General features: G+C 39.5%; 2 protein-coding genes across 6 annotated transcripts in view; one reads left to right on the forward strand and one right to left on the reverse strand.

Moving 5' to 3' along the window:
* Positions 1–24,216, reverse strand: part of LIPI (lipase I) — a 131,123-nt gene that overhangs the window by 63,595 nt on the left and 43,312 nt on the right. The window lies entirely within an intron of this gene.
* RBM11 (RNA binding motif protein 11) lies at positions 1,540–15,830 on the forward strand. 4 transcript variants are annotated; one of them, XM_025449833.3, is made up of 6 exons: positions 1,606–1,744; positions 2,308–2,479; positions 6,610–6,772; positions 8,144–8,216; positions 12,862–12,958; positions 14,477–15,830. In XM_025449833.3, the coding sequence occupies exons 2-6, from the start codon at positions 2,366–2,368 to the stop codon at positions 14,762–14,764; spliced, it is 735 nt and encodes a 244-aa protein (XP_025305618.1). In that variant the 5' UTR covers positions 1,606–1,744; positions 2,308–2,365; the 3' UTR covers positions 14,765–15,830. The 4 variants fall into 4 exon arrangements, with proteins under 4 accessions (XP_025305619.1, XP_025305618.1, XP_025305617.1 ...); XM_025449834.3 differs by lacking the exon at positions 2,308–2,479 and having other exon boundaries at positions 1,540–1,744; XM_025449832.3 differs by lacking the exons at positions 1,606–1,744; positions 2,308–2,479 and adding an exon at positions 1,855–2,116 and having other exon boundaries at positions 14,480–15,830.

Raw genomic sequence — 24,216 nt, forward strand, 5'->3', positions numbered from 1 at the left:
AATCAGGATTCCAAAGATGTGTTCTTTTTCATTAGAAAAGATGGGACTTGGGATCCCTGGGTGGCGCAGCGGTTTGGCGCTTGCCTTTGGCCCAGGGCGCGATCCTGGAGACCCGGGATCGAATCCCACGTCGGGCTCTCCCGGTGCATGGAGCCTGCTTCTCCCTCTGCCTGTGTCTCTGTCTCTCTCTCTCTCTCTCTCTCTGTGACTATGACTATCATAAATAAATAAAAATAAAAAAAAAAAAAAGAAAAGATGGGACTTTTTTTTTGGTCCACCAACCAAGTAAACTCAGGCCCCCTCAATGCAAAATGAATTAACCCCACTCCTAACTAAAAGCTAAACGATGTCCTGATTACTTGTATATTTAAGGATATTTTTAGGGTCTTTCATAGATCTATGGATTCTTCAGAAAGGAAACCATATTAACAGTTGGCAGTTGATTTATCAATTTATTGAGATTCTGAGCGGGTTTTCTTTCCCCTTTCTTTTATCTGCATTTTTTTTTTTAAGGATTTTTCCCCCTAATCCTTCTCAAGTAATAATTAATTCTTCACCCTGGTCACTGTATACAAAGTACAGCTCTGACACAGACATTGGATCCGGCTACAAGTGCCCTGTGATGGGGGCATGGAGGACTAGCAGAGGACAAAGCAGGAGCCCGAGACAGCATGTTGACAAGTCCTTAAAACAGGCAGAGGAACGTTCCTCTAAGGATTCAAAGGCTTTTATGTTAATACTTTGCTAAGGGCAAAATGCAATCTTGGCCCCACCCCCAGGATCCCTTAAGTCTACTTTTTTTTTTAATTTTTTAAATTTATTTATGATAGTCACACACAGAGAGAGAAAGAGGCAGAGACACAGGCAGAGGGAGAAGCAGGCTCCATGCACCGGGAGCCCGACGTGGGATTCGATCCCGGGTCTCCAGGATCATGCCCTGGGCCAAAGGCAGGCGCCAAACCGCTGCGCCACCCAGGGATCCCTACCCTTAGTATTGTTCCTGTGTGGAGGCTCTTAAAGTCTAAGATGCCTTCCAGGGCCCACCTAAAACTCCGTGCCCGTTTTCAAAGACTCCTCTAGGACGCGCTTCCTACGTAAATACACTTTAGCTCTAGGACTCTACTGTACCTCACGTCCACACCCATGCATGCATGGATTTTTTTTTTTTTTTTTTTTTACAAAGTACTTCATACAGAATATAAACCCAAACTCCTAAGGATTTATTCATTCACTCTTTGCAAACAAACCTTCCCCTGTTTTTCTGCAAGCTAGTAAATCTTAAAAGCATCTCTACAGACATTTTATTGAAAATGTTGATTGAATAAACCCAAAGTCAGTTAATAGTGCTGTGGGTAGGAAGATGGAAGGCACCCCCACGAGGAGAAGGGCAAAGCCCGGAACGCGGTGATCTTCCCACCGTCCCTCGCTGTCTTAGGGTCGCCGCCGGGACCCGAACTGTGGCCGGGCGGTGGGCGGTGGGCGGTGGGCGGGGCCCAGGGGCGCGGGGGGCGTGGCCTCACGGCTCGCCCCGCCCCCGGCGCGCGCGCTCACGTCGCCGGCCCCGCTCCCCCGGTCCGGGCGGCGCAGAGAAGCGACGAGAGGGGGCGCGGTCTGGAGGCCTCCTCCATCCTTGGCGGAGACCGGAGGGATGTTCCCGCCTCAGGAGGAGGCCGACAGGACGGTGTTTGTGGGGAATTTAGAGGCCCGAGTTCGGGAAGAGATTCTTTACGAGCTGTTCCTTCAGGTATCGTGGGCGGGCGGCGGCGGCCGGGCCGGGAGCGGCGGCCGAGCGGGGAGCGTCGAGCCGGAAGCGCAGCCCGCGGGGCTGGGCGCGGCGCACCTGGACCATCCGGAGCCCGGCCCCTTCCTCCCTCCCCCCCACTCTGTGCCTGGGTTTGTAATTTAGTTCCGTTTGGGCGCACCTGCCCTAGGTGAGCAGCTGGTGGTGAAGTGATGTAATATGCGCCCCGTCCCCGTGCGCACTGTCGAGCCCGGGGGGGGGGGGACGCCGTCGTGGCCCCCTCAGCCCCCAGCCCTGAGTCAGGGCTTCGCGGAGGCCCCCTGGGCCTTGGGTGTCTCCGGCAAAACAGGAAACAGCTCTGTCCCTGCCCTGCAGGTAACTAGCAGGCTCGCGCCTTCCATCCAGCCGACTGATTGTCTAGACTGTGAGGTGTCGCCCTGTACATCACTTGTCCCCACCCCACCCCCAAGCCCCTTCCTGTGGTGCGGGGTTTTGCTCCAGTATAAGTGCGATTTAATGATTCAGACAGCCGCATCATGACTATGACCAGTTGATTCCCTGGGCAGTTCCCTGTATTTCATACCAAGCGGACCTTTTGGAAACTTTTCGAGACTCCGGACCTCCATGAGTAAGCCTCCTGTCTCCTGTAAACGCTCACCTTTGTATACACCTGGGTGTCCCTTCGAAAGCGATGGACCCCTCCAGCCATTCATCGAACCGTTACGTGGCAAACCCGAAGTGAGATGCTGAACATAAAATTTTTTTAAGTTTTTTTTTTTAATTTTTATTTATTTATGATAGTCACAGAGAGAGAGAGAGAGAGAGAGAGGCAGAGACACAGGCAGAGGGAGAAGCAGGCTCCATGCACCGGGAGCCTGATGTGGGATTCGATCCCGGGTCTCCAGGGTCGCGCCCTGGGCCAAAGGCACGCGCTAAACCACTGCGCCACCCAGGGATCCCTGAACATAAAATTTAAGGGGTAGTGCTTGGTCTTTCTAAAAGGGGGAATTTAAAATTATCACGATTTAGAATGATCTAAAAAGAGAGGCCTATGTAATAGTGAAGTTGTCTGGGAGTATGAACTCTAGTAATGTCAGCGATGTGACTTTGGGCAAGTAAATGAGTACCTCAGGACTGCAGTTTCTTTAAATGCCAAATGGTACTAATAGCATCTATCGTATGATGTGGTATGAAGATTAAATAAATGAACGCAGGTAAAACAGAATTGAGCTTGGCGTTTCTAAGTGTTTGCTGCTGCTACTGTTAATGCTAATAGTGGTACTATTACGAATACTAATCTCAAGAGAGCAATAAGGAATGACTCCCCCCCCCCCCCCCATCAGAATACTGGCAAGTTCCAAGGGAGACCACAGCAAAGCTAAATTTCTAGGACTGAGGGAGAGTACCGGTGGTCAAAGTGTTCTTTACATAGTTTTGGAAAGACCTTAACGTTGTTTCAGTCTTCTGTTACAGATACACACAATTTGAGAAAGAGAATCCCCCACAGTTCCCTCTCCTGGACATAAAACTATTATTTGAAAAATACTGTTGATTTTAAGGCTTTTATGCTTGCTTTTCTAATTTGCCATCTTTTTTTTTTTTTTTAAGATTTTATTTATTTATTCATGAGACGCACAGAGAGAGAGAGAGAGAGAGGCAGAGACACAGGCAGAGGGAGAAGCAGGCTCTGTGCAGGGAGCCTGACGTGGGACGATCCTGGTCTCCAGGATCAGGCCCTGGGCTAAAGGCGGCGCTAAACTGCTGAGCCATCAGGGCTGCCCCTAATTTGCCATTTTTTTTTTAAACTTGCCCTTTTTAATCTGCTCTGATAGTTGTCTTTCCTATAGTTATTTCCCCCAATATCATTTGAAACTTATCACTCTAACACCAAAAAAATGTAAAGAAAAAAAAAAAAGGAAAACAGAAAGAAAGAAAAAACTTTATAGTTCTTTTTTCCCTGAAGGTTTCTCTCATGGTTGAACCTCCAAAAACAGAGGGGAACTGGTGAGGAGGTTGGGGATAGACACACAGGCCCCAAGGCCTTACTTAATTTCTAGTCAGTAGGAATTGGATTGATACTAATTGCATGGATCTACAAGATACATAGGTAGATAGATAGATGTTATATATATATAATACATATATGTATAATCTTCTCTGTTTTTTCTTAAAGGTTTTATTTATTCATGAGAGGCAGAGACATAGGCAGAGGGAGAGAGAAGCAAGCTCCATGCAGGAGTCAGATGCAGGACTTGATCCTGGGAGTCCGGGATCACATCCTGAGCCGAAGGCAGACGCTCAACCACTGAACCACCCAGGTGTCCCAAAATCTTCTCATTTTTTAAATAATTTCTACCTAAAGAAAATGTTCATTTTTTAATAGATCAGGCAACCAAGCATATGTGTTTATTTTTGCCTAGATCCTTCTGTATTCTGGAAGGATTTGCTAAAGTGAGGTGTCCTTTAGAAAGGCTTTTTAAAACACGTGAACTTGGTCTTCAAAAAAGACTAAAAGATGATGAGATTGTTACTGCAAACAAGTCTTGTTGAAATCTTTATTTTTAGAAATGCCTTGGTATGGGACGCCTGGGTGGCTCAGCAGTTTAGCGCCTGCCTTTGGCTCAGGGCGTTGATCCTGGAGTCCCGGGATCGAGTCCTGCTCTGGGCTCCCCGCATGGAGCCTGCTTCTCCCTTTGCCTGGGTCTCTGCCTCTCTCTCTCTCTCTCTCTTTCTCTCTCTCTCTCACCGCGCTGTATCCTCATAAATAAATAAATACAATCTTTAAAAAAAAAAATAAATGCTTTGGTATATCTTCAGATCTGTAAAATTCAAAACCTATTCAAAGCATATTCTGTTTGTGATTTCATACATTTAATATCTGTAATAGAACAGTACTGATTAAAATTAGTTTTATTGTGTATATCCTTTTACTAGTTTCTTTTAAATTTCTGATTATCCCTTGGAAGTGAGAAAATCAGGTTTAATATCTTTGTACTTTTGACTAAGAAATACTGAAATACACATTTGGAGGAGAAAGATGATGAATTCAGTTTCAAATATGTTGAGTTTGAAGAACAGTCACACAGAGGTATCTTAGGAGGCATGAGTGTAAAAAACAGTTGTCTTGAGGAAGTGGTCCTTGAAGCCAGAAGGGAGAATGAGCTAGTCCCTGGGAAAGCAGAAAATGAAAAAAGATTGAATCTTAAGAGTAGCATTTTAAAGATGATAATGATACAGGAGAGTTTGGTTCTTGTCTCACAGAGTCAAAGAATGGATCTTGTGGACAAAGAGTAAGTAAAGCGATAGAAGTTAATATTAAGCAAAGATATGGAGAAAGCTCTCAGGAAAGGGGTCCCGACAGCATTGCCACTGAGGGCTTTTTGGCAGGCCTTTTATTGGGAACCTAACCAGGGAACCCAAGGCCTTTAGATGTCTTTGTGCTGTCTCAAGTGATTGACATATGGCTGTTTTGGGGTCTGGTGAATCTCTGTGATTGTCTGGTAACCATTAGAGAGGGATACTACATAACATTTTGGAGCTAGGGAGCCTGGGCATATTTTTTTTTCCCCCTGTTTTTACTGTCTTACCTCTGTTTTCTTGGGATGGGTAGGAGCCTGACCCTGGACCATTCAGTGTCCTTGGGATTTATGGGAGCCTGACTTTGGGCCTTTCCCTTCTCTTTCCCTGACTAGCCCCATCTGTCCCTAACTCATTCCTACATCAATAATTAACATTTTTCTTCAGAATAAAAACTACTTTTAATTTATTTACACAACTCTACAAAGAAAAGTAATCATTAAAGTAAACGATTGAAAAGTATGAGCCATTCTCCATTAAATCATAGTTTATAATTCTTTATGAGTGCCTTCTGTAATCATTATCGGGGGGAGAGGGGGATACAATTTTTTTAGTTGTAATTAACACTTTTTTACAATATTTGACTCAGTGTTTTTTGTTTTTTCTTTTTAAGATTTTATTTATTTATTCATGAGGGGCACAGAGAGAGAGAGGCAGAGACACAGGCAGAGGGAGAAGCAGACTCCATGCAGGGAGCCCCATGTGGGATTTGATCCTGGGTCTCCAGGACCAGGCCCTTGGCTGAAGGCGGTGCTAAACCCTTCAGCTACCTGGGCTGCCCTGACTCAGCGTTTTTACTCTCTTTTGCAAATTATAGGTTATATTATCAATACAACCTGAATATTTTCAATTTTTTGTTTTATTCCTTTACTAGTACACAGTGGAATAATATTCTCCCATTGTTGAATTTAGAACCTTTCTAATTTTTCACTCCTATAAATAATATACCTACTTAAAGTCATAAACATAATAAAATATTTTTCCTTTGGGAATATTTACCAAATGGGATTATTAGATCAAAACACATGATAAATTAATTTCTCTTATCAAAATTTTTAACTTTGACAGGAAAAAACTAGGCCGTGATACAGTATAACAGTTTTTTTAGGCTCAAATCAACATCAGATTTGTCACTAAAGTTTACTTTTGAGTTATACACAGTTAATACGTATGGAAACAATGTAGTATTTTATTCTTAGATTTAAATGCTCTCAAAATTGTTTTTGTTAAGCTTAACTGGAGGGTAACATATCTTTTCTTTTAAGATTTGGAACTATTACCTAAAATTTTCTGTTGTTAACACCATGAATATTTCCTTGATGAGTCAAAAAATACCAGAAAGTGTAATGAAATACGATATTTGCTGTTAGGAAAATGCATTCTCGTAGCTACATAAAGCAATTATTGTTAACAAGATTTTTCTTAAGTCTGAAGTTGATATACTTGATTTATCTGAATGTAAAAAAAAAATCTTTAGATTTATGAGAAAATAATTTTTAAGTTTCTTATAGGCTGGGCCATTAACCAAAGTGACTATATGCAAAGACAGAGAAGGAAAACCGAAGACTTTTGGATTTGTCTGCTTTAAACATCCTGAATCGGTGTCTTATGCCATAGCTTTGCTGAATGGAATTCGTTTATATGGAAGACCAATTAATGTACAGTATCGATTTGGTAAGTCTTGCCACTGATGAATCTTCGGAGTGTGTTTTGCTGTTCTCAGAGGTGTGAACATTGTGTTTTCCATATAATGTAAGACCAAAAAAGTGTTCCTGTCATCTCTATTAAATTTTCTCAAAATGCAAGTAGACATTTGTAATGTTATATTATCAATTAGTATTGCTAATCCTATAGCATCTTTTCTGTATTAAAATTTAAAATGTCCTGTCTTAGTACCGCAGCCAGCAAGTAGTTATAATAGTTGCTCTTAAAAAAAAAAAAAAAAAAATAGTTGCTCTTGGCTACTTTAAGCAAATATAAATGAATTGCAGACATACAATTCTAGCGTTTTATACATCAAGGCTATTTGCTAATCTTTTTGTCATTGCTAATGTGTTGTATCAAATACCTGCTATTTAGAAGATGGAGTGAGTGCCTTAGCCATTCTCCTGGGAACACCATGCTCTACATACTGCCCTGGATTTAAGCCCCTGCAAGAGCAGCTAACTAAAAGCAGCTGCAGAGGGACCCTCAGTAACTGTAGAGGAAAGCTTCCAGGCATGAATGACCTCAAATGTCTTCTCCTACACACCTGCCAAAAACTGATGAGATACCAGAGGACATTGTCCTAGTACTCTACCCTTTTCATATTATGAGAGGCTGATAGAAGTGATGCTTATGGTTATGGTCCAGTGCTTGTGATGCTTACGTTGCTTCCCTCCCCTAAATGATTCAAGCTTATTGATTTATCCCTTGTTTTTTTCTTTTTCCTCTCATTATACAAAAAAACTATAAGAAAACAATACCTCATTGCAAATGAAAAGGGTTTCTCCTTGTGTTTCTTTTATTTACTTTTTTAATGTCTTTGCAAAGGTATTTGCAAAGGTAATTGGCTATATCATGCTTTCAAGTACTGTTTGGTTAAATCACACAGACTGGTGCAATGGCCAGGATGTACTACGTTCTGATGCATCCCAGCCAGCTGCTAAGCATCCCCTCTGTAAAGTCGCATCCACTTTTGCCAGTGTAGTTTAGAGAACTCATGCATTCTACACAAGATGCAGATAACATTGATTTTTATCATTGTTAGTCTGTAGAAGAACACAACATCATGTGTCTTACGGTCTTATGTCAATATCATTCGTCTGTACAGCCATCACTTTGGCCAAACTTGGTTTATAATTTAGTTATTTGTATTAGTGTAAACAATCTGTAAATATCACTTGTGAGATCAAAGATATATATGAATATATCTTTGCATTTTATATGACTAAGGAATTTTAACCAATACTATATCCTTTAGGGTTTGGAGTGTTCTATGGTTTAACATTAGAACTCAAAAAAAATTGTGCCATTAAGTAATCTGTTATTCTGTTTCTTCTATAGGGAGCTCTCGCTCTTCTGAACCAGCTAACCAAAGTTTTGAGAACTGTATTAAGATAAATTCACACAGCTACAGGTAATTAAAGATATTTTTTCAAAAAAGTAAAGCAAATAACTGTTCTTATTACAAGAAATAGTTTTTATATATTCTGAACTATTGTAAAACCTTACTATTTAGACATGGGATTAAAATTAGGCAATTCACTTTTTTCTGAAACAATGAAAAGTGACAAAATATTTTGATTTAAAGTTCAGTTTTAATATTTTCAGTAGTAGGGTGGGAGAGATTTATATTTCTAGTGTTCTTTATGGTTTACCTTGTGCTCTTCATAGATGTTAAATCACTTAAGCATCCAAGGTGTCATTGTGGTGGATCATAGAGATGCTATTATCCATATCTTATACTTGAATAAACAAAGATGCAAAGTTAACTAATTTTCAGGGTCATAAAGATGAAAAAGTGATAGTTGCTAGGCTTCAAATTAAGCCTTCTGACATTAAGCCATTGTGCTATTTATTGTACTACTCTTTAGAACTTCTTTATGGTAATTTTCCATATATTCTAAAATTTTATATTGGCTCATTTCTTGATGGTATAGCAGCCTCTAAGGACGCTGTCAGGCAAACTATCCCAGAGGTCATGGAACAGAAAGGCTCTGAAACAAAATTGAAATGTTGAAATCACACCATTTATTAAACTAATTTAGAAGATACAGTGAATAGCAACAGGAAAGATCCTGAATAGGTTAGCACACTTAGAGTTGGGTACAAGTGGGCCAGAGGACCAGGATGCTGTGTTCTGGTTATGCTAATACTTGTGTGCCATGTCTCTCTCTGCCACATCAGCCTTCCTCACTGCTAGTGTGGTTATGAAGGCTAGATTTGAGGTTTAATAAGGGTATTTATTCAGGTGGAAATTTCTTGGAGCTACTCTCACTCCCTTGCTCTCTCTAAGCGTCTTATGGGCAATATTCCTGACCACAGAAGTAACTTCCTGACCAGAAGTAACTTCCAGATGCACCCAGATTTTATTTTTTGAGACAGATCAAACACAAGAGCAAGCCAAGGGTGACATGATGAGGACTTGGTGTTTCTTTCCCTTTTTTGTCTCTTAAGTAACACTCTTACATATTCCATCATATTAGCTATTGAATCTATCTGTAGCATGTCTGACAGGATACTAACTGTTGGGCTGGCGAGACTGGGGACCTCAAAATGGCTGACCTGAGGCCAGCAACCTCCCGATAACGCCGCCTTGCCGCCCCCCCCCCATCTTCCCCCCACCATGCCACCTTGCCGCCCCACCCCCATCTTCCCGCCGATGCCACCTTGCCGCCCTACCCTAATTTAGCTTCCAAAGACCTGTAACCTTTGCCCTAACTGGAATGCCGCCCAGCTCCCATCTTCCTGCCGAAAACTCCTTATAAACCGCCCCCTGCGGTTTGCCTGGGTGCGAGTTCCCGGACTCGAGCCTCTCTGGGTCACGGAACCTTGCCCGGGAGGGCTCCCCATTAAAGCACTCTCGAACCTACTGCCTGGCTCTGCTGTCTTTAATTTTCTCCACCCATCATTTAAAAAAAAAAAAAAAAAAAAAACCTAACACTAACTTATTTACTATGTATATTCAATATATATTATAAATTATGCCTGTATCTCCCAAGTGATTTGCTTAATTCTGTCCCTAACAGTTTCATCAGTGTCCCAGAAACTACTAGCTTACTTAGAGTTTATTACAAACATTTTATCCATCTTCTTTTTTTTTGTCCTCTGCAGCAGAACCAAATATTCTCATGTAGACTAACAGTAACCTAAATTATCTCTCTGAGGCATAAGAGAGTGTCTCCAAGGACTGGCAATTGCGCAGGCTTATCTATTGGAGAAGTACTGCAAAACCGCTAAGCCATCAGGGCTGCCCAAATTACCTGAATTTAAATCTTGCTTCTGCCACTTTCTTAATGGTATGACCTTGGACAAGTAATTTCACCACACTATAGCTTGTCTCTAAAACAAGGATAATACCTTGAAGATTTTTTTTTTTTTAAGATTTTATTTATTTAGGATCCCTGGGTGGCGCAGCGGTTTGGCGCCTGCCTTTGGCCCAGGGCGCGATCCTGGAGACCCAGGATCGAATCCACATCAGGCTCCCGGTGCATGGAGCCTGCTTCTCCCTCTGCCTATGTCTCTGCCTCTCTCTCTCTCTGTGACTATCATAAATAAATAAAAATTAAAAAAAAAAAAAAAAAAAGATTTTATTTATTTATTCATGAGAGACAGAGAAAGGCAGAGACCTAGGCAGCCTGTGAGGAGCCTGATGCGGGACTGGATCCCAGGACCCTGGAATCATGTCCTAAGCCAAAGGCAGACATATGCTCAACCACTGAGCCACCCAGGTGCCCCAATACCTTGAAGATTCTTATGAGAATCAAATTTTATAATACATTCAATATATTTAAAATACTGGGCACATAGGAGGTATTCAGTAATACTTTCAGCCAATATTACCAAAAAGGAGGGCATGATTTACCACGTTGATGGGAGACATACTATAGACTCATGAATTGAGCCATATATATGAGAGCCTCTTCTCTTTTACTAGTGAGGAAACAAACCTCATTTTTCTCAGGAATTAGGAAGAAATCTGTTTGACAGAGGTAGAAAAATAAGCACTATAAGATGTCATAACTCTTATTCTATACTTATGTTTGACAAACTAAATTATCACAAATTCTAGGGTAGAAAATCAGAATTATTGTATATTTCATAGAACTACATTTCATTGGTAGTACTTTATTTTCTAGTATTTGTTATATTATAAAGGATGAATGAGAATAGGTTATGGTGTCCCAGAAGCAAGGTGTAGAGAAAAATGGTGTACATGTTGTATCTTTAGTCTTTCATGGGTCTTTCTTAGAAAAGGATTTTTTATGCTTTTATTGCCTTTATGCCTTCTGTTTTTAATAAATGGTTCCTGTATTAGTTTGCTAGGGATACTGTAACATAATCACAGAGAGGTACTTAAGCCATAGAAATGTGTTGTCTCACAGTTCTGGAGGCTAAAAGTCCAAGGTCAAGATGTCCATAGAGTCCTATTCCATCTGAAGGCTATGAGGAAGAATGTTCTGAGTCTCTGCCTTAGTGTTTCCTGGTTATTTGGTAGTCTTGATACTCCTTGGTTTATAGATACATCACCCAGATCTCTGCTTTCATCTTCGTACGATGTTTTTCTGTGTATACCAGTCTTTAAATTTCCGCCTTTTATAAAGATAACAGCCCTATCGGATTAGTGGCTCATCCTACACCAGTATGACCCTCTTAACTAATTACATCTGCAACAACCTGGTCCCAAATAAGGTCACATTCTGAAGTGTTGGGGGTTAGGACTTCAACTTAGAAATTTTGGAGGATACAGATAAGCTCATAACTCTTGCCGATTTACGTGTGATTCATCTCTAGATGAATGCCCTAAGATTCACAATTGAAAGATAATGGTTTTAGAGAATCTGCAGCTGTTTTCATAATGGTGCTAGTCTCACTAGTTCTGCTTCTGAGGTCACATCTGCCCCACTCTATAATTTCTTTGCACTTTTTGTTTCTTTACTGTCACTTACTCTACACACACCTCTGGTCTCCTCCAAACTTGTCTCCAAATTAGACAGTTAATATTTTTCCCCTTCTTCTCCCTGAATCATCCTTCACATTCTTACTTCCTACATACTTCTTAACCCCATTGGTACATGGAAGGTGCCCTTTTAAAGGTTATCAGGAACCTTCTGAAAAATAATTCAGTAGCGTCAGTGCTTATTCCGTTTACTCTTTTATAACAACAGATACTAATTCCTTTTTCTTCCTTAGTGAAATTTACTCTTCCACTGGTTTTGTTTTGTTTTTCTTCCACTGGTTTTTGCGATGCTACTCTCACCACTCATAAATGGAATCTCCTATCCATCTGACGGTTCCCTGTTGTTCACCTGCCCTCATCTTTGCCTCTACCTGCCTGTTTCACCCTTTCCCACAGCACACCTCCTTTCCTAAGGATTAGTAGTAGTCACATTAAAATTGTGGAATGCTGTGGAGCAAGTAAGCAAGTGAAGGCTAGCTACAGAATCTAACTAGTAATTGTGGCCTGAATTTATTAAACGTCTTCATAGAAGCAAATATTACACTTATAAATGAAACTTGAGCTCACCACAGTTTTTAAATTAGAGATTTTTGTTATCTTAATTCATGTGTGAAACAAATCTGCAAACATGACTTTTTGGTAACATTAGCAGTCCATTTAGGAGCATAATTTCTATAGTTAAATAGTGAAGATACCTTCAACAATAAATTAAGGAAAATTTTTATATCTGTAGAAAAGTGAATGTGCCCTTTGTGATTACTAATGACTTGGCTTTGCTCTCTTCATATCTAAGTGTCTTTTTCTTTATATACATATAACATTGTTTAACATTTTCCTGTCAGAAAGTCAGATGTGACTCTAAATATTGAGATTTCAATATGTAGCAATTAATAAGACTTAAAATACTACTTATGTCACTATATTATCAGCATAATATCTGATTATTTGTGTGTATGTGTTTAAAGTTAATCTTAACTGAGGTGTCTTAAAGAGGTTTGTAATTATAAGGAGGTTTTTCCTTTTTTTTTTTTTTTTAAGGAAAAAGGGCATTTGTGTGTAGGGATTTTAACTTTTTATTAATTTTTCTTTTACCTACCCAAAGAAATGAAGAAGTTGTGGGCAGAGCTTCCTTTCCCATGCAGTTCTTTCCAATAAATACTGCAGCTTTACCTCAAGGATATTTTTTCTTTCAGAAGATGGTAAGTTTGATATGCCTTTGGTTCAATATATAATATGATACAGACTGTGATGGAACTATGGTTCTCAAATCTAAGCCTGAGGTGAAGGCAGAAGCTGCCCTGAGCACTGTCCCCCCAGTGGCAGGCAGTCTGCTCTAACACAGTCCTCTTCAATCGCACACCTAGTATTTTAGCAAGTGTGTCAACACAGAAGGGGTAGATGGTAATGATGCTGCACCATGGTCCAAATAAAATATAAGTAGAGAGTCCTCATTTAAATTTAAATTTAATTTAATTTGGATTCTGAGTGGTAAATTACATTATTTCCAAAGACTCTCAGAAATAGGTTCTGAGCTAGAAATCATAATTATAGTCACAATAAGTTAAAGGGGAACTTCAGGAAAAAAAATTTTTTTTTCCAACTCCTCATTTTATACATAATAAATTGAGGTCCAGGGTTGTTAATCAATAGGCCCAACGTAACACAGTTGTTAGTGACAGATGTGGGACTATAATACAGGTATTGTGATTCAGGGTGTGATTGCTGTAAACATCCAACATATATGTGAGCTTCAGATTTCTCAAATAGCCATTTTCATTTTGTAAACATAAGGAATGGAGAATTTAACTTTTGGGAAAATTTTTTCTTAATTATAATGAGATATTTAAAAACAACCAGTTCTTATCCAAAACTGTTATTATCCTTCTTCCCAGCATTTTTTATCCATAGAAGAGATGAGAAAAACACTTACACACACATACACATGCACACAAGTTCATAATGTCTCTGAATCTTTAGTCTACTTTGAATAATTAGAAATTTGAGTTAAAAACAAGAGAGGTTCTCTCTATCTTAATTGTTGACAAACATGCTACATACCCTAGTGTGGCCATTAGCCACATGTGAAACTAAGGAGCTGAGTTCTTAGTCTTGTTTAATTTTAACTTTTATTAAAATGTAAAAGCAGATAACTTGGTTCAGTTATTAGAATATTTTTAAGAATATTTGCAAGAACTTGAGTATGTGAATCTACTTTTTCAGATGTAAATTTTTGGTAATCTAAATTCAGATCCAGTGTTTTCAGTGAAAATGTAGCATCCAAATTGAGATGTGCTATAAGTATAAATGCACATCAAATTTCAAAGACTTAGCATGGAAACGGGAAAGTAAAATATCTCATTAATCTTTTACCTGTTAATTATTTACATGTTGAAATGACAATATTTGGGATATTTGGAGGTAAATAAAATACGTCATTAATGGCATCTATTTTTTTTCTATTTCTGTATCGCAGCTACTAGAAAATATGAAACTGTGTGTTATTGGATTATATTGTATTACATTTCTGTAAGGCAGCATCTGTATTGTAGTAAGTTGTACACGACCTTATAGGAAACTATCACAATTCTGTTGAGAAAAGTCACTGTTCTAACAGGTGGTTTAGTTGGCTTGTAGTTATTTGTATAATGTGTGTAAACTGTTAACTTTTTCTTTAACATTTTGAGCTTGTTTTGGTAATGATTGACTTTTTTCCGCAGCAGTGGCCTGCGTATAATCCAGCCCTCCAGCTTCCTTACTATGAGATGGCAGCATCACTTCCTAATAGCACAGCTGCGTCGTCTTCGCTAAATTGTGTTCCAGATCTGGAGGCTGGACCCAGCTCTTATGAACGGACTCACCAACAACCCAGTGACCCTGATCTTTATCAGACAAATAAACGAAAGCGGCAAAAACAAACCAGTGACAGTGATAGTAGCACAGAAAACAAGAGAGGAAATGAATATAGCCAAAAGTTCCGAAAGTGTAAGAAAAAGAAAAGATTTTAGCCTTATGTTCAAGTGAAATTTGTCTGCCCAGGTCTTCATTTTCTTTAAAAAAAAAAAAAAAAAAAAAAAAAAAACCTGTATTCTTCTAAATGACCAACTTTGTGGCTTTCTTGTGTTTTTTGAAATATATAATTATCTAATTTGCTGGCTTTATGTGAAATGACAAAAATTTATAAATAATATGATGTAGTACTTTTTGTAATGGTATTTTTGACACATTGTCAACAAGAAATACACTCTGAGTTGTTATATTTTGGTATGGATTATGAAATTACATGGAATTATCAATCAGAAGTCACTTACTGAGCGCTTATGATAAGGTACCATGCTCTCCTAGACTGTTGCCTGTCCGGAGTGGTGGATTTTCTGAATGAAGCTAGTGTAACTATTTAGGAGTTACATGTTCCTAACAAAGACAAAAAAACAGGCTTTAGTTTCCTTTGTGAATAACATTTTATTTTTATGTCCAAATGTGTTTTTTCTGAGCCTTATTTTCCTACAGGTTTATCTCATAGAATGAGGATATGTGACAGTGATACCAAAGGAAAGATGATTATTATGGGACTAGTTTTTAGGTCCTTCTCTTTTTATATGATGTATATCAATAGGAATACCTGCCTCTTCACTTCTTGCTTAATTGTATGAAAATTAGTTGGCTATGACGGTATTTATTATCCACCTCTTTTGCCAGCTGGGTTTGAAATAGTATATCTGACATACTTAAATATTGATAATGAACAATAAATAGAATGGTATTTCATTAATATATGATATTTAATATTTATTATCAAATCAGGTTTCCTGTTTTGGTTCATTTATTTTTAGAAGACAATACATGTAAAATTAATGGTTTATTTGGATATTTTGTTAACTTTGTAGTTCATCATAAGCTAAAATGATGAAAGTATTTGTTTACTAAAGCTAATTAAAAGAATCCTGCAACTTCATTGGGAGGTACCCACCCACTTCAGTAGAAAAAGCTATGCTTAGATAATTCCTCTGCAGTTTGCATGGCACTTTATAGATCTTTGTTTAAAATAATAAAGATATTTTTTATCAAAATGAATTTAACTTTTGATTATAAATACACAATGCAGTAGAGTTTTAAATACAAATATTAATCCATTTCCACCTGATGAACATGAAGAATTAATTACTGCTTGATACAGCTTGATCCAAATATACTGTGTGTTCCTGAATATTCCTTTTTTTACCTTCACATTTTTGCAATTTAAAAACATTAACTTCACCTCAGCCTTTTCTTCAATCCTTTTTTTTTTTTTTTTTGTAAGATTTTATTTATTTATTTGACAGAGAGAAAGAGTGTGTGTGCACAAGCAGGGGTAGTGGCAGGCAGAGGGAGAAGCAAGCCCCCTCGGAGCAGGGAGCCTGAACTGGGTCTCTGTCCCAGGACTCTGGATCATGACCTGAGCTGAAGGCAAACACTTACCTGACTGAGCCACTCAGGAGCCCCCTCCTTTTTTTTTAAATTCTTATACCTATAGTTCACCTTAGCCCTACATTATTTGATAATGATCAGCATTATAGAAAACATGTACATAAGAAATGTCTCTTAGCAGTTTTTTTTTTAAGATTTTATTTATTCATTCATGAGAGACACGGAGAGAGAGAGAGAGAGGCAGAGACAGCAGAGGGAGAAGCAGACTCCATGCAGGGAGCCGGACATGGGACTCGATCCCAGGTCTCCAGGATCATGCCCTGGGCCAAAGGCAGACGCTAAACCACTGAGCCACCCGGGCTGCCCAGTTTTTGTAATTTTTGTAAAAATTACCTTGAAACACTGTTACATGAACTGAAATCTTAGAACTGCAAGTAAGTCTTGCAATTTCTTCCATCACAGGCAGGAATTACCCTGATACCAACTTTAAAAAGCCAATTTGAACCAACCAGAAGGCAAATACACCTATTTGCCCTTGCTGTCTCGTTAAAAAATAAACAACTTTCTTTAAAATGTTACTATAATCTATAATCCTATATAATTTTAAATTATCAATTTTCCCAGTACTATTTGAGTTAAAAATTATATAAATTATTTGCCTTAGAGGGTTTTATTTTATCGATTTTAATTCTCCATTCTCAAAATCTATTTTATGTATGTACACGTCCTGTTGCAAATGCTAGAAGCAGCCTGTAATTGGAGAAAAAAATTAGTTCTCTTTTATTCTCATTCACTAATTTTTTTATTTTATTTTATTTTTTTTTAAATTTTTATTTATTATTTATGATAGTCACACACAGAGAGCGAGAGAGAGAGGCAGAGACACAGGCAGAGGGAGAAGCAGGCTCCATGCACCGGGAGCCCGACGTGGGATTCGATCCCGGTCTCCAGGATCGCGCCCTGGGCCAAAGGCAGGCGCCAAACCGCTGCACCACCCAGGGATCCCATCACTAATTTTTTTAAATGAATTTTTATAATGCATCAGGCAGTGGCAAAACCATTGAGAAAAATTACTTAGAATTAAAGTTGGTCAAAAATGGGTGCAAGAAAATATACCCTTGAAATTTTTCCTGAAATGATGCATCCTGAGCTATGGTTTCAAATAGCTATGTATAGCTAATAAGACGGTTGTCACCTTTGAAATCTTAGCATTAGATGCAATTATTAGATTAGCAATAACTAATTTATTATAACGTGACAAAGTTCTGATGTAATGTTGGTTTTTTTGTTCAGAGTGTAATGAAAGAAAAAGTTAGGAATTATGACACTTTCTTTAGCACTGTGCAGGTGCAGGAACATTGTACATTTGAGTAGTCAACCTCTTCCTTTGTGCAGCTAAATAAACTGTTGGGGAATTAGAAAGAGTTTCATCTCTTGCCAACACAGTACTTCTGAAACTGTCTCCAGACTGTCCTCCAGGTGCCGACTGAACACTCCCTCCTGAATGTCTCATTAGCAATACAAACTCAGTGCTTTCAGGATTACCCCAATTTTTGCCTTGCGCAATATTTTCTTCTGTGGCCAGTGTTGGACTGGTTGCTGGAAGGTTAGAACGATTGTTGACCGCACTTTGGTGACTTAGCAGAGAACTGTTTCAGTGTCTCTTAGACCATGTGCCTACTTCAACAATAATAAAGCACTTTTGGTGTTAGGCAGTTAAGGAAATTAAAATTAGCCTGTTATTGGGACTAAGAGCAGAATGCAAAGATAAAGGTGATACCAGTTACTCAGCCCCATCTCCATTTAAATATGTTTAAGAGCTGGGCGGACTGCTCAGGGTGGGTGTGGCTAGCGACAGATGTGGTTTAACTAGCTGCCTCTGGGTGGATGGCCTGGCTGTTTAGTTCCCCATCTTCCTTGTCCCTAGGGAGAAAGGCTTGGCGGAGTAGGGTTGGCTTTTAGAATACCATCTGGAAGAACTGATGGAACATCAACTGAACTGTTCAGGCCTGTAGTCAAAGCTCAGTTTGAAGTGTCCATATTCTACCTCTATTATCCATTTCTATATCTATTTCATCCTGGTAAAGCTAGTTACATCAGAATTAGGAGCCTCTCATTCATTTATTTCCCATTAAGAAATGTGAATTACTAGCCTGGGTTTGATTTTGGGTAAAGGAGCACTAATCTATAAATCTTTATAGAAATTATATTTCAATGTGGAAAGTTCAGAGAACATTATTTATTTATTTATTTTTAAGATTTTATTTACTTATTCATGAGAAACATAGAGAGAGGCAGAGACAGAAGCAGGATCCATGTAAGGAGCCCGATATGGGATTCTGGACTACAGGATCCCGCCCTGAGCTGAAGGCAGATGCTCAACCACTGAGCCCCCGGGGCGTCCCAGAGGACATCTTCTTAACAAAGGATGATGTCTGCTTCTATGCTTCAAGCCTGAGGAAGTTCAGTGAGCACAACTTTTCCAGTTTTCACTTAGTGGTATTTGCTGAAGTTCTTAGTGATGATGTTACAGCATCAGAATGGGTTCTGCAGGGTCACATGGTACCCCAACTGTGGATTAAGTTTATTACCAGTCATGCCTAACCTGCAAAAATTACTTCATGGGCCTGCAGAACTGCCTTAGCAGGTGAGATCAAGTAATCTATTATCTGGTTCCCAGTAAAATTTCCTTTCAAGTTTCCAACACCATCTTGTTATAGCATCAACAGGTTTTATGAGGATTAAGAAATACAGGGCCACTTGCATTTTAATTGGAAACCCTAACCACGATGTAAGGATAGACTCTCACATTTTTCTTGTGTTATAAAGTCTAGGAATGATTGACACCCAACAAGTTTACATAATATTATCTATTGCAAGGACCTGGATCTAGCAATAATTGTTTCAACTACTTGACCTTGTTTGGGGATAATAAATGAAAACATGATTTAAATGAATGCTGTTGATCAGCCCAACACACTATTTGAATCCTAATAATTATTGTCTTTGCTTCTATTTCTATATGAGAAAATTAGTAATGACCTGGATAGGAAAATAACTCAGCCCAGCTGCTTGCCCCAGGCTAACAAATCTTCATTGATTTTATCCCACCTCCAAGTTAATCACAAGGGAAACATTGCAGACTCTCCTGCTTGCCAGTCAAAACCCTGGGAGTTATTCTAGAATGACAGTTCCCTTCACTTCATTTCTAAGTGGTCATTAACTCCTCATTTGTGACCCTGTTCAGGTTCTTTTCATTTCCTGCTTGGAGTATTCATTAAAGCAAATCAATCAAAAAGGAATGATTATCATTCCAAACAGATTTTGGTGCTGAGGCAACAGACCTCACTGGAAAAGTTTGATCCCTTCATTCAAGGAATTTATGTTTTTTTTGGCATTGATGGACAGTTAGAAAAGTGATTTCAGGATGGTGCTACAACATAATAGAGGCAAACACAGAATGCAGTGATGGAAGGGCATGAGAGTCTCCATTCCTCAAGAAAATCCTGGGAGGAAGAAAGGCAATCACCTGAATACACAGGAAAAAAAAAAAAAAAAGGACACCTAGTAGTCTAACAATTTTCTATCCTGACTGTCAACAGTTCTCACATTTTTAGCCCTGCTCTTCCACCTGTCTTTGGAAGACTCCAAGTTTTAAACCTGTACAAATAAAATGACTTAGGACACCTGAGTGACTCAGTGGTTGAGCGCCTGCCTTCAGCTCAGGGCATGATCCTGGAGACCTGGGATCGAGTCCCACATTGGGCTCCCTGCATAGAGGCTACTTCTCCCTCTGCCTGTGTCTCTGCCTCTCTCTCTTTCTCTCTCTCTCTCATGAATAAATAAAATCTTAAAAAAAAAAAAAAGTAAAATGACTTGCCTCTTGTCAGTATCACCCCAACCTCTTGAGGATACAGGAACTTGGGTTATGGTGACATACATATATTTTTAAATCATGTTTTTATGGAACTGTCTAGTAGAAAGATAATAAATAAGATAAATAACATATAAAGTGAGATGTTAATAACTGATAGCTGCTGAGGAAGAATATATTTATTTAAGGGCAATGTTCAGGGATTAAAAACTCAAAGCAGGAGGGAAAGTAAGCCATGTGGATATCTGAGGGAAGAAGTCCAGACAGAGGGAACAGCAGATGAAAAGGCCCCAAGGAGGAAGCATTCTAGGGAAGAAAGAGAAGGAAGCTAATATGGTGGAGGAAGTTGATCACAAGAAAAAATGTGAGCTGGGGCATCTGGATGGCTCAGTGGTTGAGCATCTGCCTTTGGTTCAGGTCAGGATCCTGGGATCCTGGAATTGGGTCCCACATCAAGCTCCTTGCGGGAAGCCTGCTTCTCTGTCTGCTTGTGTCTCTGCCTCTCTCTCTGTCTCATGAATAAAAATGAAATTTAAGAAAGAAAAGAATGTGAGCAAAAGATAGTGGGAACTTTGTAACAACCCTGTTGTAACATTGTAACAACTCTGACTTCTATTCTTAATGGGGATGTCTTGTGGATGAGGTGGGGGAGTGAGGGCCCTCACAAGGCCAGACCTATCAAGACTATCAAAGTTATCCAGTCAAGAAAAGATGTTTGTGTAGATCAAAACAGTAGCAATAGAAGTGGTCAGAACTCTAGGTGTCTTTTAAAGATAAAGTTGACAATTCACAAAGCATTCTAATGCTGGGAAAGAGGGAATGAATGGTCAACAAGGACTCCAAGGTATTTGGTCAGAGCAACTGGAAGAATTAAGTTATCATTTACTGATATGAAGATCTGGAGCAGAATTTTGGACGTGTTAATTATGATTTCCATATCAGAAACCTAATAAAAGATATCATGAAATTTGCATATCTAAGTCTGGAGTCCACGGGAAAGATGAAGGTTGAAGATTTAAACATTAGCATTATTGGCATACTGATGGTATTTCAAGTCTTGAGACTGGATGAGATCATCTAGGAAGTGCATGTAGATAGAAAGGAGATGCCCTCAGGTCTGTGCCCTGAGTATTGCCAGTATTTGTACCTCAGGGTATAAATGAGAAAGAACCTCCAGTAGAACGACAAGCAGAACATGGTGTCGAGGAATCCAAGTGAAGAAAGTGTTTCTGGAAGGAAGAAATAATTAGTTGCATCAAATGTTATTGATAGATCAGGTAAGATCAGGTAAGATAGGGACTCAGAATTGGTCACTGGATTCAGCAATGATGCTTCATAGAACACACTTTGGGTGAATAATTTTGGCAAAAGCACCATCAGAGTAATTTCAAGTGAAGATAGAGGAGATAACTGATGGACAGCAAGAAGAGATAACTTATTCAAGTTTCTTGCTGTGAAAGAAAGAAGATAAATAGGACCATAACTCAAAGAAGATATGTGATTAAGAGAGATTTTTGTTGAGTTGGTTAGTTTTCTTAAAGATCTAGAGAATGGGGATCCCTGGGTGGCGCAGCGGTTTGGCGCCTGCCTTTGGCCCGGGGCACGATCCTGGAGACCCAGGATCGAATCCCACGTCGGGCTCCCGGTGCATGGAGCCTGCTTCTCCCTCTGCCTGTGTCTCTGCCTCCCTCTCTCTCTCTCTTTGTGTGACTATCATAAATAAATAAAAAAAATTAAAAAAAAAAAAAAAGATCTAGAGAATGTCTAAAATTGTGTTATTATCTCTTTTCCCAATCTCTTCTGCTTAAATAGTTCTTTTTCTTTCTTTTTTTAATCTTACTCTTGTTTTAAGCAAGTTTTTGGAGGAAAAGGAGATCAAACTGTGTAGTCTCAGTATGTTGGATTTTTTTAAAAAGTTCTATTTGCTGATTTTTAAAATCCTCTTTTAAGAAAGTTTGCTCTCTGTTATATAATATTTAAATAATTTCCAGTTTATTTTTTGTGTTTTCTTGCCAGAGCAGATCTTAATTTTTATATAGTTAATATAATGTTTTCTTTTAGAAACAGTATATTATGTTTTCTTTTAGAATTTTGCCAAATTCAATTTAACATATAAATCTTGGGTCATGGAGTGCTTTGTTAGGATGTGAAGAGAGAAAATCTTTAGATTTTTGTACAACATAAGCAATTTGAGTTTCTTTCTGAACGCTTGCCTGAAGGTTTTTTATTTTATTAAAATGGCAATTGTGTTCCTATGTTAGGTAATCCTGTAGAGGATACAGTCCTGCGGGAAGAAGTGAATACTCCCACTGACTGAATTTATTGCTCCCACCCATTGTAATGGAGTGTGAAACAGAAATTAAGTTGAGCCTTCTACAAAGAATAAACAGTGCAGTCAGCAAAGGGCTCAAATAAAGTACATTTCATTTCCACCTGAGGTGACATTAAACTTGAATTTAGAACAATGAGTGGTATTTTGAAACATCCTGAATGAGGAGTTTATTTCTCAGCAAATGAGCCATTTAGAGGTAGGAAAATGACAAAAGAATCAGAATATAGCAAATAAAATTAGAGGAATTTAAGGAACTAAAGTAAGGTACAGTTGATAGCATTTAGAAACTTGAAAGTCTTCTTTGTTTTTTTTTTTTAAGATTTTATTTATTCATTCATAGAGACACACAGAGAGAATGAGAGGCAGAGACACAGGCAGAGGGAGAAGCAGGCTCCATGCAGGGAGCCTGACCTGAGACTGGATCCAGGGTCTCCAGGATCACGCCCTCGGCTGCAGGCGGTGCTAAACCGCTGAGCCACCTGGGCTGCCCTAGAAACTTAAAAGTCAACTAGAATTTAAGTCAGGGGAATCTTAATATGACACACTTGAAAACAGCCTAGGAAATTTGTCAGCTGTCATAAAAAAATTGAAGTAAATTGTTGAATGAACCTCTAAGGAAAGTAAATTGTCAGCTGTTTTACAAGGAGCAGGATTTTCTGAAAATAACTGACACACCTACTTTGACCAGGAGCTAACCAAGATAAGGGTTTCCTGCTGCCCTTCCAGGCAGAAGGGTTAAACTCAAGGTCAGTTTCCTAGGGAACAAGTGGCTTCCTCCCACCTCCTCCACTCCCACTAGGGCCCCTGCAACTTCCCAACATCTTCAAGCTACGGGCAGCATCTTGAAGCTCCTCCTCCTCCTCCTCCTCCTCCTCCTCCTCCTCCTCCCCCTCCCCCTCCCCCTCCCCCTCCCCCTCCCCCTCCTCCTCCTCCTCCTCCTCCTCCGACTTGCTCTACTTGAGTCAGTGTCTCCCCCTCCTCTGCAATGGACACAAAGTCAGCTTCTCTGAGGGAATAGTGGCAGGATGACGAACGGTGCCTTCTCTTGTCTTGCTCTGGGTTTATTTTGTTGTTGTTTTTAATTGTATTTATTTGAGAGAGACAGAGAAGGAACGGTGGGGAGGGACAGAGGGGGAGAGAGAAAATCAGACTCCCTGCTGCGCAGGAAGCCCGGACCTTTGCAGGACTCCATCCCAGGACCCCAGGGTCATGACCTGAGTCAAAGACAGATGCCCAACTGCTGAGCCACCCAGGCACCCTTGCTCTATGTTTCCATGGAGTCTCCTCAATGGGACTGGTCAGAAATGGTCAGAAATTCACGGAGTCCTATTGCAAGACACTTGGTGACTCCAAAGCCACCCAACTAACAGATCTCAATCTATAAGTTACTTTTTGAAACCAAGGACACAAAAATTAAGAAAATGGATCTCTTTTCCAAACTGTCAGGTTAGAAGATGTTTTCCTTTACAAAGGGATTTGAGCCACATCATGGGAAGAAGTGGTATATATTCAGGATGGAGAGCTTTAACTCTTTTTTTTTCTTTAAAGATTTATCTATTCATGAAAGACACAGAGAGAGAGAGGGAGACACAGGAGGAGGGAGAAGCAGGCTCCATGCCAGGAGCCCGACACAGGACTCAATCCAGGGACTCTAGGATTGTGCCCTGGGCCAAAGGCAGGCACTAAGCCGCTGAGCCACCCAGGGATCCCCAGGATGGAGAGCTTTAATTACCAAGCTGGATAGCGTTAGGAGGAAAACATTCCCTTACCAGCTCAGGTGTAAGTAGTCTGGGGCCTGAAAATTAAATTGACAAAGGTTAATTAATTTTTTTGAATTATTTGTCTAA

Source organism: Canis lupus, chromosome 31 (genome assembly GCF_003254725.2).
Source record: "Canis lupus dingo isolate Sandy chromosome 31, ASM325472v2, whole genome shotgun sequence".
NCBI lineage: Eukaryota > Metazoa > Chordata > Mammalia > Carnivora > Canidae > Canis > Canis lupus.